Raw genomic sequence first — 23,955 nt, 5'->3', positions numbered from 1 at the left:
TTGGTTTTCTAAGAAGATGCTGTATTTAATCACTTCCCTCCCTCCCCCCCAACCCGACACATTTCCCTACAGAGTAGGGGCCCTCCCCCTTAAGGCAGATGGTGTGGAGGTAACAAACATTGAAGGAAAGGCACTGGCCAGAGTCAGAGGGGGTCGTGAGCAGGGCAGGGGAGGGCAGGGCAGGCGGGGCTGGCTCCTGTCTTTAAAAGCATGGAGGCAGCAGAGCTGTCTCGGTTGACTCAGGCATACCAGTGCCATGCCCAAGGGTGGCCCCAGAAAGCAAGCTGCCCACCCCAGCCAGCTAACTGGAGCTCTACCTATTCCATATAGCCCTTTCCCAAAGGCAGTAGGCCTGAGCAAGGGCCATGTGAAAAGCCTGGGCCCAAGGGGCAGGAATGGCATCCAGAAGCCACAGCCCATTAATTGGAAAGTTTTGTCCTTCCTGATTTTTTAGAGGAGGATGAAACTCTCTTCAACCTCCAGAAGGTTCTCAAGGCTTGATTCTCCTTAATGCCAAGCGTGTGCTCTTGGTGAATGCAGGGCCCACCAGGTAGACCCTGGAGCTCTGAAAGCTGTGACTAGGACTCTACCACAGAATGGAGCCTGGGCTCAGCGGCCTGGCCTCCTGTGACCCGCGGCACCCCCACGAGCCCTTCCTCACAGCAGCAAGCCCCGGGCTCCCCTCCTTCCACGGACTGGAGTGCCAGAGCCAGTGTCCAATGCACCACTGGTCAAACCAGCGGCGGCGGCAGAGGCAGCAGGCAGCAGCAGAAAAATCCCCAGCCCCGAAGGCACCTGAGGACTTTTAGTGCAAGACTAAGTGTATGATCAGCAGGTGTGAGAAAGGGCAGCCAGAGATTACAAAGGCCAAGGGCTAGCTTCCTGAAATGGCTCCACTTTTCAGTTCCTCCTGGCCCCACTCTTCTCCAATTTGAGGAAGAGATCTCAGGGCGATGCCCTTACCTCCCCAAGCCCATGGCCCTCCCCTCCACACCCTGGTCCCTGTTCCTCCACTTTGTCCATACCCCTTCCTCTTCTTCCCGGCAGGCCAGGACTGGGGATCTCCCTGAAGGAGGCCAAGTCTGTTCGGGATCAGGACTGTGGGGAACTCCGATTTTCCACTTCCCTTTCTCCCCTTCCTGCTGGATGCCCACTCCCTCTTCCCGTCTAAGCCCAGGGCTTTGTTACATCTACATCCTCTTTCCTCTCTGCTCCATGGTCTCCTCAAAGCTTCAGCCTCCGGGCAGGGCCAGGCCGGGGGCTTCTCTTCCCTCCTTCTCCACCGTGCCGGTCTGGCACCACCTCTACACCAGACACCCAGGAATGACGGGTCCACGGTCCACCAGCCCTCTGTCTCCCGACCCCGCTGAGGCACCATGATGATGCCAGTCTGTGCTGGGCTGGAGTTAGCACCACCCAGAGGAGAAGGTTAATGCCCTAATTGGCGGCCAGCTGTTCTGTGGCTCCCCGGGAGAGATGTGCGGTCTCTGGAAGGCACAGCCGGGGTAGAGCTGAGAACGGATCCACGCTGTGCCAGCTCCTCTGGTTATAAATCAGCTGCCAGACCAAGGACTTGAAGGATACATCGCGCTACACAGAGTGGGTCTGAGGTATGCAAGTTGGGACATGCCCCTAAATGCATGACTCCATCCCTCTCTCACAGTCAAGGCTGGGTCTGGACAGGTACAGTTTTGGTTTTCTGTTAGAAAAAATAAAAACCCCAATAGAATATGTCCAAGAGAAGAGTTTCCAGGTCATGGTCACTGCTCCCCAGGAGAAGCCTGGTGGGGGGTGCTGGAATGCACCTCACAGATAGGTCAGCAGCGCTCAAACAGGTCTTTCCTTCCTTGGCTGCACTGTGCTGCCTTTCCCAGACGCCAGTCCATCTCTGTCAACTGAGTGAACGGCCCCTCTCGGTCCTTCTCCCAAGGTCCTCCCTTCAGAGACCCCGAGGGTAGAGAGAGGGGCCTTGGCAGCTGTCTGCGTGAGGCAACAGCTCTGGGTGGTGACGGTGTTAGCTCTGAGGCCTCTCGGGGCTCAGCCATGGCTTCTGCCCCCCTTCCCCACCCCCCAGCGGCGAGCAGGGGCACTGGGGAGTCAGCACAAGTCAAGGAGCAGGAAGCAGTCAGTCCAGCGGGCCACCCCTTGGGATCACGGCATCTTCATCTGGCGGCGGTTCCACATGCCTCGCTTGGAATGGAAGTGATGGAAGAAATTCCTGAGGGAGAGACGTTCCACTTCCAGGCCCGCTTGGAGGATCCTGAATGAGGGAGGGGCAGGGTGAGCAACAGAAGCACCAGAGGCAAGTGGGGAGAGGCCCAGGCCCCTGAGGACCCCACTTCCCATGCCTACGTCACCCCCGCTCCCTGTCTGCCTGTTTCCTCCCCACAGGACATGGGAGGAGGCTGCAGTTGGGAGCCAGCCAGCCTAGGTCTGAATCCCAGCCCCATACCTTATAAAGCATGTCACCTTTCAGAGTCTCAGTCTGCCAGTCTTTTCCTCCTTTAAAGAGAGAGTGATACACAGCCAACCCTGGTCCTTTCTTCCATTGATGCTCTCTCCCTTTCTCTCCTCCGCCTCCTCCCTTCAATCCAAATCTCAAGGTATTATCCTCTTTCCCTCCCCATCTCTTGGCAACAAATTTCTCTCCTTCTTCTGTAACTTTTATTTATTATTTTTTTTAAAGATTTTATTTATTTATTTGACAGAGATCACAGGTAGGCAGAGAGGCAGGCAGAGAGAGAGGAGGAAGCAGGCTCCCTGCTGAGCAGAGAGCCCGATGCGGGGCTCGATCCCAGGACCCTGGGATCATGACCTGAGCTGAAGGCAGAGGCTTTAACCCACTGAGCCACCCAGGCGCTCCTGTAACTTTTATTTATTAAAAAACCTCTACACCCAATGTGGGGCTCGAACTCATGACCCCGAGATCAAGACCTGTGTGCTCTCTCTACTGAGCCAGCCAGGCAGCGTGGCAGCAAAATTTTTTTAAAAAAACAAATTTCTTGAAAGAGGACTCTCCTACTAACACAGCTTCTGCTCCCTCACCACCCTACAGTGGGGTCCTGGCCCACCTGTGCCTGCCTCAACCCTGCTACTGCTTCCCAAGTCTGTGGCCTGTCCCGTGTTCTCCTTTCTTCTTCCCAGGGACTATTTCTTGCTCCCTGGAACTCCCTTCTCCCAGGCTTCCAGAGCCCCAGGACTTCCTGGATTATCTTACTGCCCTTTAATGGCCTTAATGTCTCTTACATTGGCCCCAAATCTTTCCTGACCCTTCATCTGTCTCTTTTGTCCATTCCCCAGCCTCAGCTTCCCCGCCGGGCAGTGGTACAGAGGAGGAAGGCTCCGATCCGGAGAACACCTGGGCTGAGAGCATCAGCATTTACAAGCACACAGCTCGCGAGCTACTTTATCCTGACAGCTCACCATGCACTCTAATCTCCACGCCAACCTTGTGACACAGGTGAAGGCAGTATCATCCCCCTTCTAATAGACACAGAGACTGAGTCTTGCTAGGTGAGTAATAGGACCCCTGGCGAGGGGCAGGGCTTGCTCTGAGCCCAGAGATGAGGAATCTGCTGCCCGATGGCCCCAGCCTCGGCTGATCTAGCACTGTTCTCTCCCCGCAGTCCCTCTCAGACACCCTCCTCCCCCAGTCACCGGTCCAGCAGCTCCCAGTCTTCCCCGCCCCAGCGGTCTCGGAATTCCTTGGTGTTCATGCCGCCGATTCTGTCCAGGTCTGACTTGTAGATGCCGAGCAGTCCAAACCCATTCACCTCCCAGTAACCTGTGGCCAGACAAGAAGCCCCTGTGAGATGAGCCAGGGACCAGGAGGAAGCAAGGAAGGCTGCTGGGCTGTACTCCCAGAGCCTTCTCTGAAAGACAGGGGACGTAGGTGCCTGATGCTGAAAACTGTCTCATGCAAACAAGTTCCTGCCCACACTCAGATTCAGAGTCCGGCCAAAACTGCAGTCCTACAGGAGGGTGACTACAGGCCCTAAAACGGGATCTCGCAATGGCAGCCACTGAAGACACAGCCGAACATGCTTTCCTTGTCTGTTTTCCTCCCAGAAGCAGGCAGCCTGTCTTCCCGTTTCTCTATGTGCAGAGGGCACAGAATCTGGCACAGAGTAGGTATCTGATGACTCAACGAAGGGAAAATGGGGAGGAAATGCTCATCACTGCTGCTGCTGCGGCTGAGCACAGCCCTCAGGCACCTCTCCAGTGGGCTGTCCAGTGGACAGGAGGAACAGGAGGGAGACCGCCATGGTAGACACGGATGTTTCTAGCTCTGGGATAAAGAACCAAGGCCAGAGAGGGCTCGCCTACCCACCCTAGCCCAAGGCAGGGCTCACCCTCAGGCCATTGCGGGGTGGCTCCACAATGCAGCCTCATCACTATGGGGGCGAAGGCCATCTTGCCCTCCACACAGTGCTTCCGGATGGTATCGATGACTCCGGCTGGGAAGTGGATATGGAGGTCACAGAGGAAGATGATGCTGTGCGGGTCCTGAAGACAGATGGGGGAGGCTCAGCAGAGCCCACAGACCAGGGCTGAGGGTCAGGCCACTCCCGAGGACAATCCTCAGGCTCCTTCCCACTCAAATGTTGGACAAACTTCCACCAAACTGTTGGGCAGACTGCCACGGTACTGGGCACCAAGTACACAATTTTCAGAGTCAGAGAATGAATTCTGACACCTCCCCTTCCTCCTTTCTGGACCGCAAGGCCTCCGGACAAATGCTCCACTGTCAGTTGCTCAGTCTCGCCCACCACCCGCCCTGCAGCAGAACAGAGAGGACCTCCTGTGTCCTCATTCCTTCCTCCCTGAGGGGCTGACTGCCTCACACATCCCAGATGTCTCCATCTCTTAACCAGTCTGTAACCGTGTCTCCCAGGCCCCTCCCAGGATATTACCTTCACCAGGTCTATGCCAGCCTGAAGCCCAGCTGAGCGCTCGAAGTTTCCACTCAGCTTCATATACTGGTAGCTGCAGGGAGAGGAGAGGAAAGAGGGGCAGAGTATGAGGCTCGGCGGCAGTGGTCCCCGGAGGACACCAGTGGGCCCGGAGGAAGAGGATGTGGCTCCTAGGGTGGGATCATACCCAGGTGAGTCATCTGGAGAAAGCCAGACACTGGGACTCAGGAAAGCCAGCTGGGACTTCAGGCTCTGCCCAGCACCCAGCAGTCTTGGGACTCTAGAAAGCGGGTGGTTCAGGCTGGGCTCCAGCGGGGGAGCCCCCTCACCTTCGCAGCTTGGACCTCTTTAGGGCCATCTCGACGTCCATGTCCTCACTGCTATAGTCAGTGATGATGATATTGAAGTGTGGGTCACCGGTGGCCTGAAACAGCTTTTCCATGTCTCTGATGAACTGCTGCACCCAGCGCGCCTGGTTCTTTACTACCACAGTGGGCAAAAGGGAGAAAGAGGCGGTAACACCGAGAACGGCAGCCCCACTGCCAGCTCCTGCACGAGTCAGGGCCCCAGTGGACCTCCGCCACTACAGACCCATCGGCAATGCAGCAGGGAGGTGGGGGCGGAGGCAGAGGGGGAGCTGACCCGTGAACGGGGCCTCTGCACCCTGCCTCCCACAGAGCCTCCAGGCAGAGTCCTATGGGAAGTCCTGGGACAGGGGCTCGTCCTCAGCTCTCTCGTAGTAACCGGACTGTGCTCTCACACTCAGACCCCGTCATCTGCCCATCCTAGTAGCACCCTTGCTCTCCTTTCTGTTCCCTGCTCCCCTTTCCCACTACAGATACCAGCTAAGCCACTCTATGTCTTGTTCCCAGAGCAGCTGCACGCCCCAGTACAATGACGTGGCCATGATCGCACCCCACCCTGAAATCTGGAGCAACAGGGAGCACCTGGCCTGCTAGTCAGCATCTTTGCCAACCACAACACTCAGCCATGTGACCTCAGGTCCTCGACTGTCAAGTGGCCTCTCCCACAGGTTCTCGTAAGATCACACCAGTGAGCAGACACCTGGGTGCTCACGGTGAATTTTAGGATCCCCTCTCTGCTGATAATGGCCGGGCTCAGCTTGAGGCTCACCAGGCACAACGAAGTGGACCACGGCTCGGTGATTCCAGGAGAAGCCCTGGGGCCAACACAGTTTGGGCTCCGGGGCCCGGACACTCAAGACATGTCTCCGGCGGTTGTTTGAGCCCCAAACCAGGCCCTGCAGGTTCCGGGCCTCGACCTCTTCCCCACCAGCTGGATCGATGCCCTGCCAGCCTCGTGTAGACACATACTCGGAGAGCCGCACTGGGCGCTGGCCTTGTTCCAGCAGCTCAAGCTCCAGGAGGTAGCGACCCCCACGTAGCTGGTCCTGGCGCTTCTCCACATTCACGATGCGCTGTAGCTGGTACTTTCTGTGGCAGAAAGGGTGGGCAGCTTGAGTAACTCTTTCCCCACTGTCAGGGGTAACATGGTAAGCAGAAGCCTGTGAGGTCAGATGTCAGGGGACCCTGTTTTTTGTCCTAGTATTGCCATTAGCTAAGATGCAGGGGCACCTGGCTGGATCAATCAGTAGAGCACATGACTTTTGATTTCAGAGTTGTGAGTTCAAGACCCACGTTGGGTACAGAGTTTAGTTTTAAAAAAATAATAAATAAGTAAATAAAAAAATAATAGAAAATAATTAATCAATTAAGATGCTTCCACCAGATGTTTAATCGCTACTGTTCACTGCCTCATCTTTAAAAACGCACCCATTGGGGCACCTGGGTGGCTCAGTGGGTTAAAGCCTCTGCCTTCAGCTCAGGTTGTGATCTCAGGGTCCTGGGATCGAGCCCCTCATTGGGCTCTCTGTTCAGCCAGGAGGCTGCTTCCCCCTCTCTCTCTCTGCCTGCCTCTCTGCCTGCTTGTGATCTCTGTCAAATTAAAAAAAAAAAAAATGCACCCATTGACCTGGGACGATCTCTAAAGATCATTATAACTCTAAGATCCTAAATATATAAGGTGAATGTTTCCTTCAGAAACTGACCCTCATCAATAAAGTACTCTGCTCATCTACAGTCCATAACATAGGATGGGTTATTAGAAAACTACTGACTGGGGCACCTGGGTGGCTCAGTGGGTTAAGCTGCTGCCTTCGTCTCAGGTCGTGATCTCAGGGTCCTGGGATCGAGTCCCGCATCGGGCTCTCTGCTCAGCAGGGAGCCTGCTTCCTCTTCTCTCTCTCTCTGCCTGCCTCTATGCCTACTTGTGATCTCTCTCTGTCAAATAAATAAATAAAATCTTTAAAAATAAAAAAAAAAAGAAAGAAAGAAAACTACTGACTGGTTAGCTCAGTATCATTAATCCACTAGGGAAATGCAAATCAAAACCGCCATGTGATACCATTTCGCACCCATCAGAATGGCTATTTTTTTTTTTTAAAGATTTTATTTATTTATTTGACAGAGATCACAAGTAGGCAGAGTCAGGCAAAGAGAGAGGAGGAAGCAGGCTCCCTGCTGAGCTGAGAGCCCGATGTGGGACTCGATCCAAGGATCCCGGGATCATGACCTGAGCCGAAGGCAGAGGCTTTAACCCACTGAGCCACCCAGGCGCCCCCAAGGATGGCTATTTTCAAGAAAGGAAAACAACTAGCACTGACACAAGAAATTAACACAGCTGTTGGGAATGTAGAACCATGCAGCTGATTTGGAAAAGAGATCCGCAGTTTCTCAAAATGTTAAACACAGAGTTTTATGACTCAATTCTACTCCTAGGTATACCCCCAAGAAAGCTAAAAACCTGTTCGTGCAGAACAATTACACACGACTGTTCAGAGCACCATTGTGTTCCTAACAGCCCAAAGTGGAAGCAACCCGGATGTCAACCAACAATATGCGGAATATTATGCAGCAGTACCAAGGAACGAAGCGCTCAATACCTTCTGCAACCAGAAGCCTTGAAAAAGTTTTGCTAAGTGAAAGAAGCTAGAGACAAAAGGTCACATATTCCATTTACCTGAAATTTAACTCCATTTGCATGAAATGATTTTTACAGGTCAATCTATAGCGGGAGAAAGTCAGGTAGTGGTTGCTACAGCCCGAGAGAAGGGAGAAATGGAAGTAATGCTAACACGTGCAGGAGTCCTTTTGAAAAGTGATGAAAACATCTGGAATCAGATAGTGGTGACGGTTGCACAATATTATGAATGGGCCTAAAAACCACCAAACTGTACACTCTAAAGCCATACACTCTAATATGGGGCGTTAAATGTTATGCGAATCGTGTCTCAATTATAAGAATGTTGATTGGTTAAGCAAATGAATGCAAAACCAAGGAAGTCAGGCCCTGCTTTCCGCTCTCGCACTTCCTTCTGGCCCACACCTAGGGTCTTACTCTCTTAGACTCAGTTTTGTCTGTTTTATCTCTTTGCTACTAGCTCCTTCCCTGAGAAAGGGGACCCCTTCTTCCCAGTGCTCAACACATGTCCTAGGCCAGGTACCAAGGGATGTGAGAACCTTGCCCAAGGCTAGACAAAGACCTGACAGGTAGAGCTCATTCTCAGGAACAAGGGGTCCCAGGTGTGTGATCATCCAGGGAGCCTGTAGCCGGGGAACAGGCGACTACCCCCAGGTTCCTGCCTCCCAGGCTAGACGGCTGCTGTGCCCCAGCCCCAGTCCCAGAAAAGCCCTTTACCTTACCCCCGGCTCCTCTGGTTGAGCTTCTTCAGGAAGACCCGTGTGACCTCGAGAGCCTCCTGCTCCGGAAGCAGCAGGTTACCAGACGTGTTACAGTTCAGATCGATCCAGTCGGTCCGCAGGGCTTGGAAGTCAAGGTTCCGAGCACTGAAGGTCTGGTCCCAGTTTACCACTGGATCAAACACGGGCACGTACTCGAACACCTCACTCATATCCTCTTCCTCTTCTTCCCCCTCTTCTTCTCCTTCCACCTGTCCTTCCTGGCCTGCAGCAACCACGTCTTCCTTGCCATACCAACCCCTCCTAGGGGCTAGGGGCTCCATCCTGTCTCCCCTCCTCTGCTCTGCGATGTATGTCTCAACTTGATTCAGCCACTGGGACTGCCCTAGAGTTTTCCTGGGACTGTCACTAGTGGGCCTGGGCCCCTTGACAGGAGGCAGTTTCCCTGCCAGATGCCCTGGGAGCCACTTTTGAGAGAAAGATGGATCCTGGCTGGGCTCAGGGCTGGGTCTTCGCTCCCTCTTTTCTGGCTGCTGGACTAGGACATCGCTAGTCCTTGCAGGGAAGGGAGCTGTGGAGTTCTGCTTAGAAAAGGGTGCCAGCAGACCTTCCCGGGGCTGAGCCAGGAGTTTCCGGAGGTGGTAGTCAGTGACATCCTGCCCAGGAGGGAAGGTAGGCACTTGTCTTCCCTCTGGCATCCTGGCATCCTGAACATTGGAGGCAAGGGTCTCTTCTGGCGCTTCTCCATACTGGGATTCTTCTAGAAGGCTTTCCTCAAAGCCTGTTGTTAATAATAACAACCATTGCTCACATCAGAGTTCCTAGCCTTTCCCAAACAAGATATACAAGAAGCAGTTGATCCTATGAATGAGACACTGAGTGTCAGATGGGGATTGCACCTGGGCTCCGCCACTGGCTTACTGTGGGACCTTGGGCAAGTTACCCACCTCAGCCAATCCCAGTTTCTCCCTCTGCATAAAGGGAATAATCATGCATCTTCCACAGGGCTGTTGTGAAGATGGAGTGATATAAAATACCCAAAGTGCCTAGCAGGTGCCTGGCACACGGGACCCAACAAATGGCTCCTGGCATGCCCTAATCCCTCCAGAAGGGAGGCCACAGGACGACAGTGTTTCTCTGCAGCATAACTTCCCCAGTGACACGCCAGTGAGAGCAATCCCTCCAGCACTCCAAGTAATCTCCTCTGGGGCTCTAATTCTCCTCCAGCTGACCGCAGCACGTTGTTAAAAACAGTATCACTTTCCACATGTGCGTGGGATGGAGAAGGAAGGAGTGCCACTCTCTACTCCTTTGGGTGTAGGGGAGGGGCTATGTGGGTCAGATTTTAAGCTCGTCAGGGACAGGGCTGGCCTGGTCTGAACTTCCTCTAGAAACAGACCATGCTCATCCCTCCCTGCCTGACCTGGAAGCCTCAGCGGTCACACTGTACCTGGCTGCTCTGGCCCCTGCTTCTCTGGCTGGTCAATCTTGATGTACTCCTGGAAGCTGAACCTGCAGAAGGAAGGGAGAGGCAGACTGGCTCCCAACGCCCCGCAGGCTGCCGTGTGAGGCTCTGCAGGGAGCGTCAACAAAAGCATGGAGTCATGCCCCACACTGGAGGGCAAGAGTGTGTGTGCGTCTGTGAGTGTGTGGCATGCCTGGGAAGGGCCAAGACTCCTCAGGCTAGAAGGGCATTTGTGGCCCCTCTAGTCCAGGCAGCTCTCCCGGCTCCTGGAGAGCCCCTCTGTAAGGCCATTCTCTTGCTCACCTATCCTGGTAGTACGAGTTTTCCTGATAGAAGCATTTATTATGGGTCTCCATGTGGCTCAGACGGGTATAGTCATTGGGGTAAACGAAGGACAGATGCACCTGGAGGCAGAGAAAGTAGCAGGAATGAGAGGGTGGGATCTCAGTAAGAAATCAGCCAGCAGGGTTAAGCCTGAGCCTCACCAGGACCACACAGGGCTCTAAGGGCCCTAACCTTGGTGAGGGGAAAAGGGCTGCTTTGAGCTCCGGAAGAAAACATTTGTTCCACAGACCAGGATTTCCTTCTACTCTTCAGGGCTCCTCTCCTGGGCTCTCTGAACAAAATGCAACCCAACCCAAGCTTCCCAGTGCACACGCCCCTCCCCTCCCATCCTAGCTCCTTCTGCCTAGTCTTAGCCAATACCATTCTCTCCTCCTCCTGCCAACTCACCCTCTCCTGCTGCCTCGGGGCCTTTACTGCAACCTTCCAGGGCCCTGGAACAACCTCCTTCTGTTACCCACCCCACTGCTTCCTGCCCTCCTTACAGCTTCAGGCAATGCCACCAACCAAATTCCAAGTTAGAGCCCACCCATTCTCTGACCCAGAGGATGAGTCCTATTCACCTCTTCCAGCCTCGAGCACCCAAATCATTTCTAGATCTGGATGTATAGTGTGCCTTCTGCCTCTGCTGTTTCCACCCGGGCTATAGGTTCTCTAGAACTAAGCTTCGCTCCATAGTTTACCTCCCTCGGTGCCTCATCAATGAGTTTAAGAACTGCTGGCTGATCATCCAGTAGGACAGACACAGGTAGGATGGGGTTGTGTGGCCCAAGCAGCAGAGAGCAAAGGAAGCCTCAGGCCGACCCACTTCCCATCATCCTCAACACCGTGGCAGAGCTGGAGCTGGAGGCCTTCCTAAGGCCAACCATTCATTCTTGCGGTTTATAGGGCGGTCCACCGGGCCATGGACAACTTGGAATGCAAGTTCACCCAGCCCATGGACCTGTGAGGCCATCCTGTCTGCTGCTATGTGGCCTGGGGAGGAGGAAGAGTCAGGGCCAGCACCTCTCTTTCTTAGCCCCAGGCCACAAGCCCTCTTGACTCTGCCCCCACTGCCCAGCCTCAAGACTTACAAAGCGGAGTCCCTGGTAGCGCTGCAGGGGGAGCCCATCCACCAGGTAGCTGGGTTTGTAGGGACAATCGGGCAGGATGTGGCGGAGATGAGTCTTGGGGATCAGAGGCACTGAGGACAGTAATGGAAGAGGCATGAGGGTAGGGACAGGAATCTGGAACAGGGTGGCTTCAAGGCACAAAGCCTCTTGGCTGCGGGAGAGTAGGGGGGCAGGGGCTGCAGGCCTCTGCTCTGAACAGGCACTTTTTTGTAATTCACTCATGGCAGCCATGGGCAGAGGCCAAGTTCATCAGCTGAGGTTGCCAAACTAAGGCTGGCACCACTCTTCTGGGCCAGGTGCGTTCAAGGAGCCTTGGAGGCCAAGGATTCGGACGCAATCCCTGGTTCATGGCATGGGATTGCTGTACAGGGCTAGCCTCAGGAAAGGTTCACAAACATCCAAGAGGCCACCGAGTCTCATCCTAGTGCAGGGCCAAGAACTGAACTTCCTCTCAGTTGTGAGGGTTGCAGGGGGGCTGGGGAGGTTTTCTCAGCTTTTAAAATGTAAATGCTCCCAAAAATTTATGACTCCAACACCTTGGTGGGAACACACTTCTCTCATTGGATTAGAAGAGTTGGGGTCCACTAGGAAACTATGATATATGTGATTGTGAAGGGACACGCAGGGGATTTCTGGGTTCTAGTTCTACTTTCTGTCCTGGGAGATGGTTACATAATGTTTAATGTGTAATGATTTGTGTAACTGTAAAGTTGTGCATATATATTTTTGTACTTTTCTGTATGCATATTATATTTTACACTCTTAAGGGAAAACAAAGATTCTCTGACTTTGGGATACCGTGGTAGAAGTGACAAATCTGCAGAGTCTCCTCTACTAATACCCATGGGCCTGAGTGTGTGGTCCCCAGACCTGGTGAGAAGTGTGTGGTCAAGGTCTTACCTCGATAGAGGGTGTCCCGAGGGTCAGGCCGCAGCATGTCTGCAAGGGGCAGCTCCTCTCTGGGAAGAGAGTCTCGGGAGCCTACATGGCTGGCTGCTGTCTGAGGGATATGGCCCACCTCATCCATCCTTAGGACTGTCTCATCTGGGCTCAGGGAGGAAAGAACAGAGGCAGCTGTGAGTCCTGGAGTAAACCTAGAACCCAGACTACTGCCCACCAGAGCCCAGGCTTCTGTATCCAACCGCCCCCCAACTCCAGGGACAGTATGAGTTGTGTGTGACCCCTCTTTCCTCTAGCCCTGCCCCCTCACAAGTTGGGAGTTTGGCTGCTGATCTCCCCTAGACCCACTCTACCAGCCCCATGGCTACCACACACCAGAGCTTTGTGTAAACTGGGAAAAGACACCACTTCCTCAAAAGTGTTACTGCTTTCTGCCGGAAATCTGTCATTGTAAGTCTGCTTCCTTTGTCTCACAAACATGTATAAAGAACTTACAAAATAACCAGCCAGGCACTGTTCTAAGCATCTTATAAATATCAAGTCATTTCACCTCCATAAGCACCATATGCCTTAGGTACTTATTAAGTTTTCCTACTTTACCAGATAAGAATTTCGGCAACGAGAACCTAAGTTACTTGTCAAAGATCACAAAACTGGTTGGGGGCAAAGCTGAATCTGGACTCTCAGAATCAAGACTCTCTGAGAATCTTGGAATCTCAGCCTCTAGGTTATGCCATGTCTCAGACAGACGAGCCAGCAAAGGTGGACCACTGTAGGGCACTCCCTCGCATTTTCTGCAGCCCTGTTCCTCCTCAACGCCCCCCCATCCGGAACCCCCACACTCACCCCTATGCCCCTGACCAGTATTCTCCCCTCCAAGTGGGACAGGCCTCCTCCGTCTCCCAACCACCCCGGCACTGGCTGCTCCCCGCCATCTGGATTCATGTCTTCAGCTCCAGGTGGAGCTCTCCCTCTATACCCCGGGCCGGTCACCTCTGGCTCATCTTACTGGTTTCTTCCCTGAATTTTACTATGGGCCTCTTTCTTCTCATTTCACATTGCATCTGCAGACTCCAGCTCTGCCTTCTTCTTCTTGTACCAACTCAGCAGCTCACGATCTGCCCCTTCTGCCTTGACCTCGTGGCCTCTAGCTTTGTTCACCACCAACCTCCTCCCACCTGTGTGGCCCACGCCACACCGCCCCTGTCCAGCAAACCCATACTTTCCTGGCCTTCTTGTCTCTCACACACTTCCCACTGCCTTCCCAGTCTCTTCCCAGCATTCCTTGGCTTTCCCTTCCTCCCTTGGGGTTAGGGCCCTGCCTGCTCTTCCTATACCTGGGTCCACATGGCCCAACCTGCCTGGTGGTGATTTCTCAGTGGGGCCTGCAAATGCATAGGAAGTCATAAGCAATACATAGTACAACTGAAGAGTTCATTTACTACAGATCTAAAGCAGCTAGAAAGTTTCTTCATGGCTGGTCATGGCTTTGCAAAGAACCACGGGACCCTCAACTGGGAAACAGAAAACTGGCCTCACTCAGAGGTTTTTCATCTGGAGTGAGCCTCGTGGTCTCTGGAGGCCCCTGAAATTGTACACAAAATATTGTGTGTGCATGGACAAGTGCATTTTTTCGGGGGTGAGGTCTCAGCGAGCTTCCAAAGTGGTCACTAACCCTTGAAAGTTAAGGATCTCTGACTTAGGGTCCCTTTAAGTTCTGTTCCTTGTTCTGGACCCCCTTTCCACCTACGTTTCAAGCACCTTGAGCTTTAGCCTCCACCCCTCCCTTGACCAAACACCCCCGGCAGACTGAGCCCCACCTGCTGGCACCTGCTCACCTCTGTCTCCAGGGGAGGGTCAGAGTCTACTCACTTGTGAAGAGGGAGAGAGAAGGGGAGTCAATAATGGTGAACTTGGCTCCAGGGTCATTCCGTCGCCACTGGAAGAGGAGAGAGGGTAGATGCGGGTTGGAGAGAGCTAGATTTATTTATTTATTTATTTATTTATTTTTGATTTTTTAATATTTTATTCATTTATTTGACAGAGAGAGATCACAAGTAGGCAGAGAGGCAGGCGGGGCGGGGGGAGAAGCGGGCTCCCCGCCGAGCAGAGAGCCCAACGTGGGGCTTGATCCCAGGACCCTGAGATCATGACCTGAGCCGAAGGCAGAGGCTTTAACCCACTGAGCCACCCGGGTGCCCCGGAGAGAGCTGGATTTAGAAAAGGGTTCAAGGGACAAGGGGTGAGGAGTGGTTCTGAGCTGAGCTGGGGGGCAGGAAAAATGGAGCTCTCACCGCAACTTCCACATGATCTGTGCCCTCATTGTTCTGTTTGTGCAGAACCTCAAAGTAGTACCTCTGGGAGGCCGCCAGGCTGGCAAGAGAGAGTAGACACAGAAGGCTATCTTCTTGGGTCCTGCAGTCACCCCAGTAACCCACTCTTCTGCCAGGCCACACCAGCTCCCACCTTGCTCCTGCCACCCCCAGACCCCCTTGACCTTTTCTCTCTGCTCCCGGCATTCCAGGAGCTTTGGTTTTAATGCTGGCCTGGAGTCCCCACTACTTCTTCTTACTCACAGCATGACCTTAGTTTTCTCTTCTGTAAGGTGGTGGTAATAACAGTATACACTTCACAGAGAAATCAGGACAATCGAAGGATATACAGATCTTCCTCAACTTATGATGGGCCTATGTTCTGATAGACTCATCATAAACTGAGGATATTATTAGTCAAAATGCATTTAATACACCTCCCGAATATGATCGCTTAGCCTGGCCCACCTTAAGCGTGCTCAGAACACTTGGCATTAGCCTGCAGCTGGGCAAGACCATCTGACACAAATACCAATTATAACGAAGTGCTGAATACCCCATGTCAGTTACTGAATGAAAATGGAAAAACAGCACGGTGGCATGCATATAGAATGGTTATAAGTATATCGGTTGTGGACCCTGTGCTCAATCAATTACATAGCTGACTGGGAAGTGAGGCTCACGGCCACTGCCCGGCATCACAAGAGACTATTGTATCCCTTACCACAGGCCTGAAAAAAGCTCCAAATTCAAAATCTGAAGTACAGTTTCCACTGAATGCATATCACTTCTGCACCACTGTCAAGTTGAAACACCGTAAGTTGAACTATTACAAGTCTGGCCATCTGTAATAATAATGCTTAGAGTTGTTACTATGTGCCAGGCACTGTTCCAAGTGCTTTACGCATACCAACTCACTTAATTCTTGTTCATAGAGGAAAACACTGAGGCACAGAAATCTTGGGTCATTTGCCCCAAAATCACTGGGGTAGTAGGTGGTGGAGCTGGGATTTGGATGTCCGTGTCCACAGGGTCCGCTGCCAGGCGGAGTTACCAGTAAAGTGCTCAGCACGGAGACTGGCTCCCGGCAACCGCTCTTCACAAGCTACACTGTCTTACTGCTACTGACCTCAAGGCTACCACCATCAGGCCGACACATGTTCTTGCGTGTGTGTGTGTGCCGGCCACCAGGTGGCACTCTGAAGTTAGGCTAAGTTCCCCTTCCAGCATGTTAAAGCAATTCCAGCAACTACAGGGTGAGAAAGGCCTGGTCTCCCTCCAGTGTCCCAAGGGATCACAACGGTGAGGAACTTTCCGCAGCACAGGCAGAAAGCCAGTGTACAGGCTGTACCCCTGTGGGCATCTCCAGAGATGGAGCAAATGGGAAGGGCAAGAACTAGAAGAGACCTATTTTGTTTTCTAGTCCTGAGTGTCACTAAATAGCTGTGTGACCTTCACCCAGTCACACCCTCTCTGAGTCTCAGTTTTCCCATCTGTAAAATGGGGAAGGATGGGCCAGATGGTTTCTAAGTCAAAGACTTCATTTATCAGAACGCATGAGGTGCCTAGGCACACTGCACCTCTGGGATAAGGAAGGCTGGAGAGCAGGGAGGGTACGAATGACTTCCCTGACTCTGATTTGGCCTCAGCACTTGAGGTACGTTGGTTTTTTTCTGTCGCTCACAAGAACATCAGGAGACTCCCAACTCACCTCACTGGCTTAGAAATTTGGCTCCGAAATTTCCCAAACTCTCCAGGGGCGGTCCACTCTTTTCCAGTCTAGAGGTGCAGGAGAGTGAGAAGAGACGGAAGGAGGAAGATGGACAAATATGAAGGAAGGGAGGTGGGGAGTGCAGAGACAGGAAGGAATGGGGAGGAGACATGTGGGAGCAAAGAAGAGCAAGATGAGAAAGAAAACAGGAGAGGTGAGGGGAGTGACAGGTGACCAGGGCAAGAAGCACCTGTGCTCTTCCTACTCAGGCCCCATGGCATGCATACTTGGGACCATGCTAAGGACACTGGAACCCAAAAGGCGGATGTGGCCCAGTTCCCGCCCAGAGATGAATCTTCCTGAGGTCTTTCTGTGGCCTCAGACTAACTCCTCACTCCTCCCCAGTTTACACTCTTTCTATCCTTTTGTAAAATGGGGCATGTTGAGAGGGAGGATGCTTCTTTTTTACACCTTTCCCTGGCTGTCACGCCAGAGTGACGAAGGGTAATGAGGGTTTCCTGATGTGGGCAGGTGCCTCTTCCATGTCCTGGCTCCCGGGCTGGGCGGACCCTACCTTGCCCACACTGGCCAGCAGCTGAAGGCCTGACACCTGGTCGTCCCGGCTGAGCCAGAACTCAGCGTTGTCATCTGCAGCAATGGCAAACTGGATCTTTCCTGGGCAGTGGGGGAGAGAGTTTGCAGATGAGAGCAAGAAGGGCATTAGCATGCAGGACTGAAGGCCTGTTTTATGTCTTAGCAATTACATTCTCTTCAGGGGCCTTGGTGCTGTGGCTTCCCTCTCTGTAAAGTTGGGGGGCGGTCCTCAACCTAGGAGACACCGCGAAGATGGGGAAGACTCACAGGGAGAGACAGGCTAATGCCAGACTCTGTAAATCAGAATGAAAGCGGGAGCTGGTGGGGGTACTGGATGAGACCTCGCCATGACAAATTTCCCCTCTCCCCAGTGATGGACTAACAGGGTCCAGGGAGCCTAGTGTGGACTTACTTCTTGGCTACAGGCTTATGTTCTCTGGGTATCGTAAAGAACCTGGAGCAGGAAGCAGGAGGATGGGACTTTGGGGCTGGCCTCACCATCGGTGAAGGGGTGCAGGTAGCCAAAGATGCGGAGGCCATAGTTGGTCCATTTTGGGGACACAGCCAGCTTCCTCACGGTGGTGCGAATCTATGCCAAGAAAGGGGAGGGAAACCATTACCCAGAAGAGGGAACAAGAAACTGAAGAAAATGGTCCATTCAGGGCTGGTGAGAAGACCGGGGAGGGGGAGGGAGACAGAAGGGACTAGGGCATGACTTGGTGAGTGGCGTGTAGGCAAGATTTCCACTCCCACTTGCTTCTTTGTCCATGTGACCTTGTACAGTGTACAACCAGCCCGACTGTATGTGGTGGTTCTGGCTAACCTGTATCATGAGCCACAATGAGAGCCTAAAGCTGAAATGATGCAGAAGATGGCAGAGAACTCAAAGGAATCCTTGGGAAGGGAGCAATAGTAATAATCATAGGCAGAAGAAGAAAGGACCTAAGATATAAAAGAAAGAAAATGAACTAGGAAAGAAGCCAGGACAGATGAAGAATAGAGTAGACTGAGGGAGATGAGAGACAGGAGTGGGGCAAGAGACAGAAAAGAGGCGCGCCCAGCAAACACTCACATGGGGGTACAGTGGGAAGTGGAGGTTCCTCCTGAGCTGCTGAATGGAACTGCCACACCAGTCCTCAAACACATGCAGGTTGGCGCGGCCCCGGAACTGTGCGGGGCAGAGAAGCAAGCAGGTGAGTGTGCGCGCCCGGGAACCGGGTCGGCCCCATGCTGCCCCGCAGCTGGAGGAGGCCGGGTGGAGAGGCGACACCCAGGTCCCTGCAGCCCCAGCCCTGGCGTTCCTTTAGTCACTGAAGGTTCACTTCAGTCTCATCCCAGCCTCACACCCACAGCCTTTCTCCAACCTCATCCCCATTGCCCGGCCCTGAGGCCTGGGTGTTTTCGGCCATACTTTGTGTGTGTGCGCATGCGCGCTGGCGCATGCACGCACGCACGCTGCACTGGCTCTTTCCATGCAGGAAGGGGGCTGGTGTAGATTCTCCAGGCAAAGGGGAGTAATAGCCAAAAGAGAAAGGCAAAGATGAGAGAACTGCAAGGAGGGCCCGGCTGGGGTTTCAGCTAAGACTTGCTCTCCTCCCCTCCCCTTCTGCCTAACAGTAAGCTCCACAGCTGTCTGCTGGTGAAACCTTATCTACCCAGTAGTCTTCACGCTTCTGGCTTCCCTTGTGGGGAAGCAGCTGGGAAAGCGCTGCAGGAGGTCTTTGGGGGGCCCATCCGGCAGGGGTAGGACCACCTCGGACTGCTCCCTTAGGAGCTGGAAGCCTCTCTCTCTTGCTCTCACTCTCCTGCCTCTCCTGGCATTAACTACTGAGGTGCCTGGGACTTGGGCCCTGGGAAGGTAGTAGCAAAGGATGTATGCACTCTCTTCCCTGGCTGTGTCGTCCGTGGGGCAGAGACCCAGCTTAGTGGCCAGCAGCAGAGGGCCCCCTTCACAAGACAGGGCCTTACAGCCAGCGCTGTGAGTGGGTGGGAGTGCTGGGAATTTGAGAGGGGAGGGGAAGCCTGGGGATCCTGTCCCAATTTATCCTGACAAAGAGTTTCAGATTACCCCATCTCAGCAATTTTCTCCTCCCCCTCCCCCAGAGCTTAATCTCCAGGTTGTGGGAGGTGGGGCCTCAATTACTCTATACAAACAGGCCCTGCCCTTCCCTCCCGACTGTGGGCCATCAGATATCAAAATCTGAGCTGCCCAGAGGAAAACAGAGGAGGGACACCCAGACTGGAAGCCCAGATAAAAGGAAGTGGCACAAGGTCCTTAGCAAGAGATCTGGAGGAACGGATGGTGGGGGGAGAAGTCTTGCACACCAAGGCCAAAGATCTGAGGTGCGGCCTCAGAGGAAACAGGACCCCACAGCTGGATCCAGAAAGGAAGCCGGAGAGCCTGTCACTTCCTGTCCCTTCAGCAGCCTGGCACTTCCTGGGCACACTGGCCTGGTCAAAGCTGAGCATGTGGGGCCTTGGGAAGCAGCCATCACACCGGGGAATATAAGTTGGGGGCTGGGATGGGTGGGAGAGAGAATGTGGGCTGAGTAGGTGGGAGGCGGGCTGAGGCTTCTTGGAAGGAAAGAATGGGGACATTGTGCTACTTCTGGGGAAATTCTTTAAGTCCAGTTTACAAGACTCAGTTGTCTCCTACAAATGTCCTCCTCTCAGCCCCTCCCTGGGAGACTTTCAGGGCAGTGTGCTCAGATCCACAGCAAACTGCGGAAGGAGGGCATTCCACCAGAGAAATCTGTTGTGTTCAGCCAGAAGGCCAGAGGACACAGGGGGTTTGGGCAGGGGAAGGAGGAAGGAGCTGGGCTGGCTGCCTCCCACCTCCCACTCAGGTCCTTGCTTGCTATAGCAAGGGTAGCCTGGGATGCTCCAGGGAAGGGAAGGCAGGGAAAGTGGGGGTGAAGGAAGAGGACTAGCCCTCTCCTCCGAGACCTAGGCCCTCACTCGGCATCATGGCAGCCCTCAGACCATGCTTCATCCACTCTCAGGCTGTAGGTGGGGTCTCTAAAGGACTAGTGGCCACGGTCTTCCTCCCCAGGCCCGGAATGGCAACCCCTATCAAGACTTGCATCTCTCCAAGGTTTGGAGATTTTGTACGCGGCAGGGATGAGGGACTCTCAGCTCACTAGCACCACCCTTTGCCCACTCCCTTCATGCTCCAGCTGGGGCTGAGACCCAGGGAAGGACACTTGGTTGCTCCCATCACCAGGGTATGTCCACAGCCAGTGATGGATTTGGAACTTTCAGTTGTAAGTAGTGGAGAAAATATTTGTTGGAACCCTCTCATTTTAGAGGTGAGATTATTGAGGACCAGACAGGTAAACTTGACTCCCTCCAAACACACAGCAATTAACCCTAGGGAAGTGGGGAGGGTGTATGGGAATACGGATGCAGGAGGATAACGTCAGCCTGGTGGGTCCTCAGACGGGAATATCCACTGTATTCCATTGCCACCACACTGCCTCTGCCTGGCCTCACTGGGCTTGCCAGACCTGCAGCGGAGCCTCCTCACTGGAAGGAACCTTCTCTGCCTCCACTGATTCTTTACACTGCCTGCAAGATTGTCTTTCTAAAGCATAGACCTGATTATGTCACTCTGCGGCTTCAAACCTCAGACGACTCCCAAGAGGCTTCAGAACAAAACCTTACCCTGGCAGGTGAGGTCTTTTCGACTGACCTATCTTCCCAGCCTCACCTCGGGCAACTCCCTGTCACACACCTGCATACCTCCCACACCCATCTCCTTGCCTTCCTCAAGCTCCGCCTCTCCAAGTCTTTACAAACACTCCTTCCCAGTGGGAGGGCCTTTTCCTTTCTCCCCTGCCTCCCAAACCGTGGCTCATCCTTCTCTGACTTCCTCCCCAGAGTTAACGGCTTCCCTCCTCTGTGTTCCCAGAACATCTTAATTATTTGAACGAACACATGCTTGCGAGCTAAGCTCGGAACCCTATGTTCCTTCATTTATTTGATAAGCACCGAATGTCTGCTTTGGACCAGTTCAAGATGAAAAGAGCTGTGGTCCTCCAAGGAGAGAGACGTGTTAACAATTGGTATCCCCTGTGCCAGGGGCTACTGCCGGGGAGTCGGGGGGCACCTGGCATGAAGGCAGGAGCAAGTCACCTCTGTCCCCAGGAGAGGCAGGAGCTGAGAATGGATACTTGAGAGTGGATAAATAAAATGTGGTACGGCCATATAATGGAAGAGTACTCAGCCAGAAAAAGAAATGAATTGCTGGTACAGACAACTGCATGGACAAGCATGGAAAACGTCATGCTAAGTGAAAGAAACCAGACACAAATGGTCACATTGTCCATTTATATGAAATGTCCCGAACAGGCAACCTAGAGAGACAGAAAGCAGACTACTGGGTGCCCTGGCTGGCTCAGTCGGTAGGTCATGTGATTCCTGACCTCAGGGTCATGAGTTTAAGCCCCATGTTTGGCCTGGAACCTACTTAAAAATAATAATAATAAGGGCCAAAAAAAAAAAAAAGCATATACCTTAAAAGGAAAAAAGGAAGTAGATTATTGCTTGTGTAGGTCTCGTGGGATGGGGTGGTGAGGGCTGATGGCTAATGGGTATGGAGTTTCTTTCTGTGGTAATGAAAGTGCTCTAAATTAACAGTCATGGATGCATAACTCTATGAATCTAGTAAAAGCTACGGAATTACACACCTTCAATGGATGACTTATATGGTATTTAATTTACATGCCAATAAAATTGCTACCAAAAAAAAAAGTAAGCCTGAGAAGATGATTCTGGGTCTCAGCCCTTTCCTCAAGAGACCCTAGCTCGAAAAGCCAGCGTGGTATGACCCAGGGAAACGCTAACTTGCTTCGATCTTATTTTGGAGTCACCAAATTTCTTTCTTGTAACTATTTTGGTTTTTCCAGATGGAACACCCTGGGCATCAGACAGTGTTTTTGGTCAATGGACGTAAATAATAAATTGGCACTGAGGTCTGTAGTCATCAGTGGGGTTTGTGAACTAGAGTCAGGATTTGGGGTGCTATGAATTAAGTTTCTGAGGGCAGTTACCCCATGAAGCCCAGCCCCACAGCCATCCACTCTGGCAGTCTCTCTGACATAGCAAAGAGAATGCCGATGGCTGCTTTGCTTTCCAGGGTGACTTCTGGCCCCAGAGACCCTACACTGCTGGGTAAAGACTGGGTCAGAGAGAAAAAGAAGAGACAGCTGTCAGCTTTCTTATCCTCTGTCTTTGCTCATCTTCAGAGCACAGCTGTGTCCTAGTGAGGCCACCTGGAGTAAGTGAACAAGTTAACCCCTCTCTGAGCCATTACCTGCAGAAGGGGGATAACAGTACCACCTGATGCTCCTTGGCAGCTAGATGTTCAATAAATGACATTTATCATCAACCTGCTGAAATGGTCTGTCAAAAGGGCAGGAGACAGGTAAGGAGATGGGAACGGAAAGGCTCCCGCGGTGGAGGCAGGGACCATCATGCAGCTCTGTGGGGCAGACGTTATTCAGCCTTTCCAAGGGGCCTTGTTTTCTTTCTTGGGGAAGTAAGATGATTGGGTCAGTGATTCCCTAAAGATCCATGAAGTTTGTAATGAGGACTTTGTAAGGTACTTTTTTTTTTTTTTGTAAAAGCTACTTTTTTAAATAATTTCTTTTAGAAGAATGTATGCTTTTTTTAAGGTTTTATTTATTTACTTCACACAGAGAGAGATCACAAGTAGGCAGAGAGGCAGGCAGAGGGAGAAAGGAGAAAGCAGGCTCCCCGCTGAGCAGAGAGCCCCATGCGGCGGGGCTTGATCCCAGGACCCTGAGACCATGCATGACCTGAGCCGAAGGCAGAGGCTTAACCCACTGAGCCACCCAGGTGCCCCCTGTATACTTTTTTAAAAAGATTTTATTTATTTATTTGACAGAGAGCAAAGCGAGAGCAGGAACACAAGCAGGGGAAGCGGGAGAGGGAGAAGCAGGCTTCCCGCCGAGCAGGGAGCCTGATTCCGGGCTCAATCCCAGGACCCTGGGATCACAACCTGAGCTGAAGGCAGATGATTAATGACAGAACCACCCAAATGCACCAAAAGCTACTTTTTAAAAAAGGATTTTATTTATTTGAGAGAAAGCACGAGAGAGCATGGGCTGGGGGAGGGGCAGAGGGAACAGGAGAAGCAGGTTTTGCGCTGAACAGGACCCTGGGATCGTGACCTGAGCCCTGAGCAGAAAGCAGACGCTTAACCAACTGAGCCACCCTGGTACCCTGGTAAAGCTACTTTTTTTTTTTTTAAGATTTTATTTATTTATTTGACAGAGAAAGATCACAAGTAGGCAGAGAGAGAGAGGGAAGCAGGCTCCCCGCTGAGCGGAGAGCCCGATGTGGGACTCGATCCCAGGACCCTGAGATCATGACCTGAGCCGAAGGCAGCGGCTTAACCCACTGAGCCACCCAGGCGCTCTAAAGCTACTTTTAATATAAAAGAAAAAAGTAAGTAGAAATCAGTCATTTATCACCAAAAGGCCATACAAACTTATTTAAAAATCAACTATTTCTTTTAAAAAGTTCATCCTAAAAAAGAAAGTTAATCCTATGTTAATCACTGTTTACTATTTGTTCACTGTTTTAATTTCATATATATCTCTATCCTTGACTGGCCAAAAAAAGTGGGGAAAATAATGATTAATAAATGCAGACTGTTATGCAGTCATAATCTTTTGAAATAATTGGGCTATTAAGAAAAATGATCTGGGGTGCCTGGGTGGCTCAGTCAGTTGAACACTGGACTCTTGATTTTGGCTCAGGTCATGGTCTTGGGGTTGTGGGTTTAGGTCCTATGCCTTGCTCAGCACAGAGTCTGCTTGGGATTCTCTCCCTCTGCCCCTTCCCCCCTGCCCTCATCTCTC

The 23,955-nt window shown here is 52.5% G+C and overlaps 1 protein-coding gene across 2 annotated transcripts in view; it reads right to left on the bottom strand.

Moving 5' to 3' along the window:
- B4GALNT3 (beta-1,4-N-acetyl-galactosaminyltransferase 3) overlaps positions 1-23,955 on the bottom strand; it is a 91,246-nt gene continuing 67,291 nt past the window's right edge. The window contains exons 4-20 of one of the 2 annotated variants that reach the window (XM_082738047.1): positions 18,141-18,236; positions 17,567-17,657; positions 17,049-17,149; positions 16,475-16,542; positions 14,746-14,824; positions 14,324-14,390; positions 12,452-12,595; positions 11,513-11,622; positions 10,401-10,501; positions 10,083-10,144; positions 8,636-9,413; positions 6,048-6,367; positions 5,243-5,396; positions 4,914-4,986; positions 4,353-4,506; positions 3,658-3,784; positions 1-2,260 (exon numbers count right to left, since the gene is read on the bottom strand). In XM_082738047.1, coding sequence (XP_082594173.1) covers positions 2,152-2,260; positions 3,658-3,784; positions 4,353-4,506; positions 4,914-4,986; positions 5,243-5,396; positions 6,048-6,367; positions 8,636-9,413; positions 10,083-10,144; positions 10,401-10,501; positions 11,513-11,622; positions 12,452-12,595; positions 14,324-14,390; positions 14,746-14,824; positions 16,475-16,542; positions 17,049-17,149; positions 17,567-17,657; positions 18,141-18,236 — 2,634 coding nt within the window. In that variant the 3' untranslated portion in view covers positions 1-2,151. The remainder of the gene's footprint in view (positions 2,261-3,657; positions 3,785-4,352; positions 4,507-4,913; positions 4,987-5,242; positions 5,397-6,047; positions 6,368-8,635; positions 9,414-10,082; positions 10,145-10,400; positions 10,502-11,512; positions 11,623-12,451; positions 12,596-14,323; positions 14,391-14,745; positions 14,825-16,474; positions 16,543-17,048; positions 17,150-17,566; positions 17,658-18,140; positions 18,237-23,955) is intronic. The other variant, XM_082738048.1, reaches the window with a different exon arrangement.

Source organism: Mustela nivalis (assembly GCF_964662115.1).
Source record: "Mustela nivalis genome assembly, chromosome: 7".
In the NCBI taxonomy this organism is placed as follows: Eukaryota; Metazoa; Chordata; class Mammalia; order Carnivora; family Mustelidae; genus Mustela; species Mustela nivalis.
Note: the sequence above shows the minus strand (reverse complement) of the source record. Positions and strands in the feature narration are given on the sequence as shown.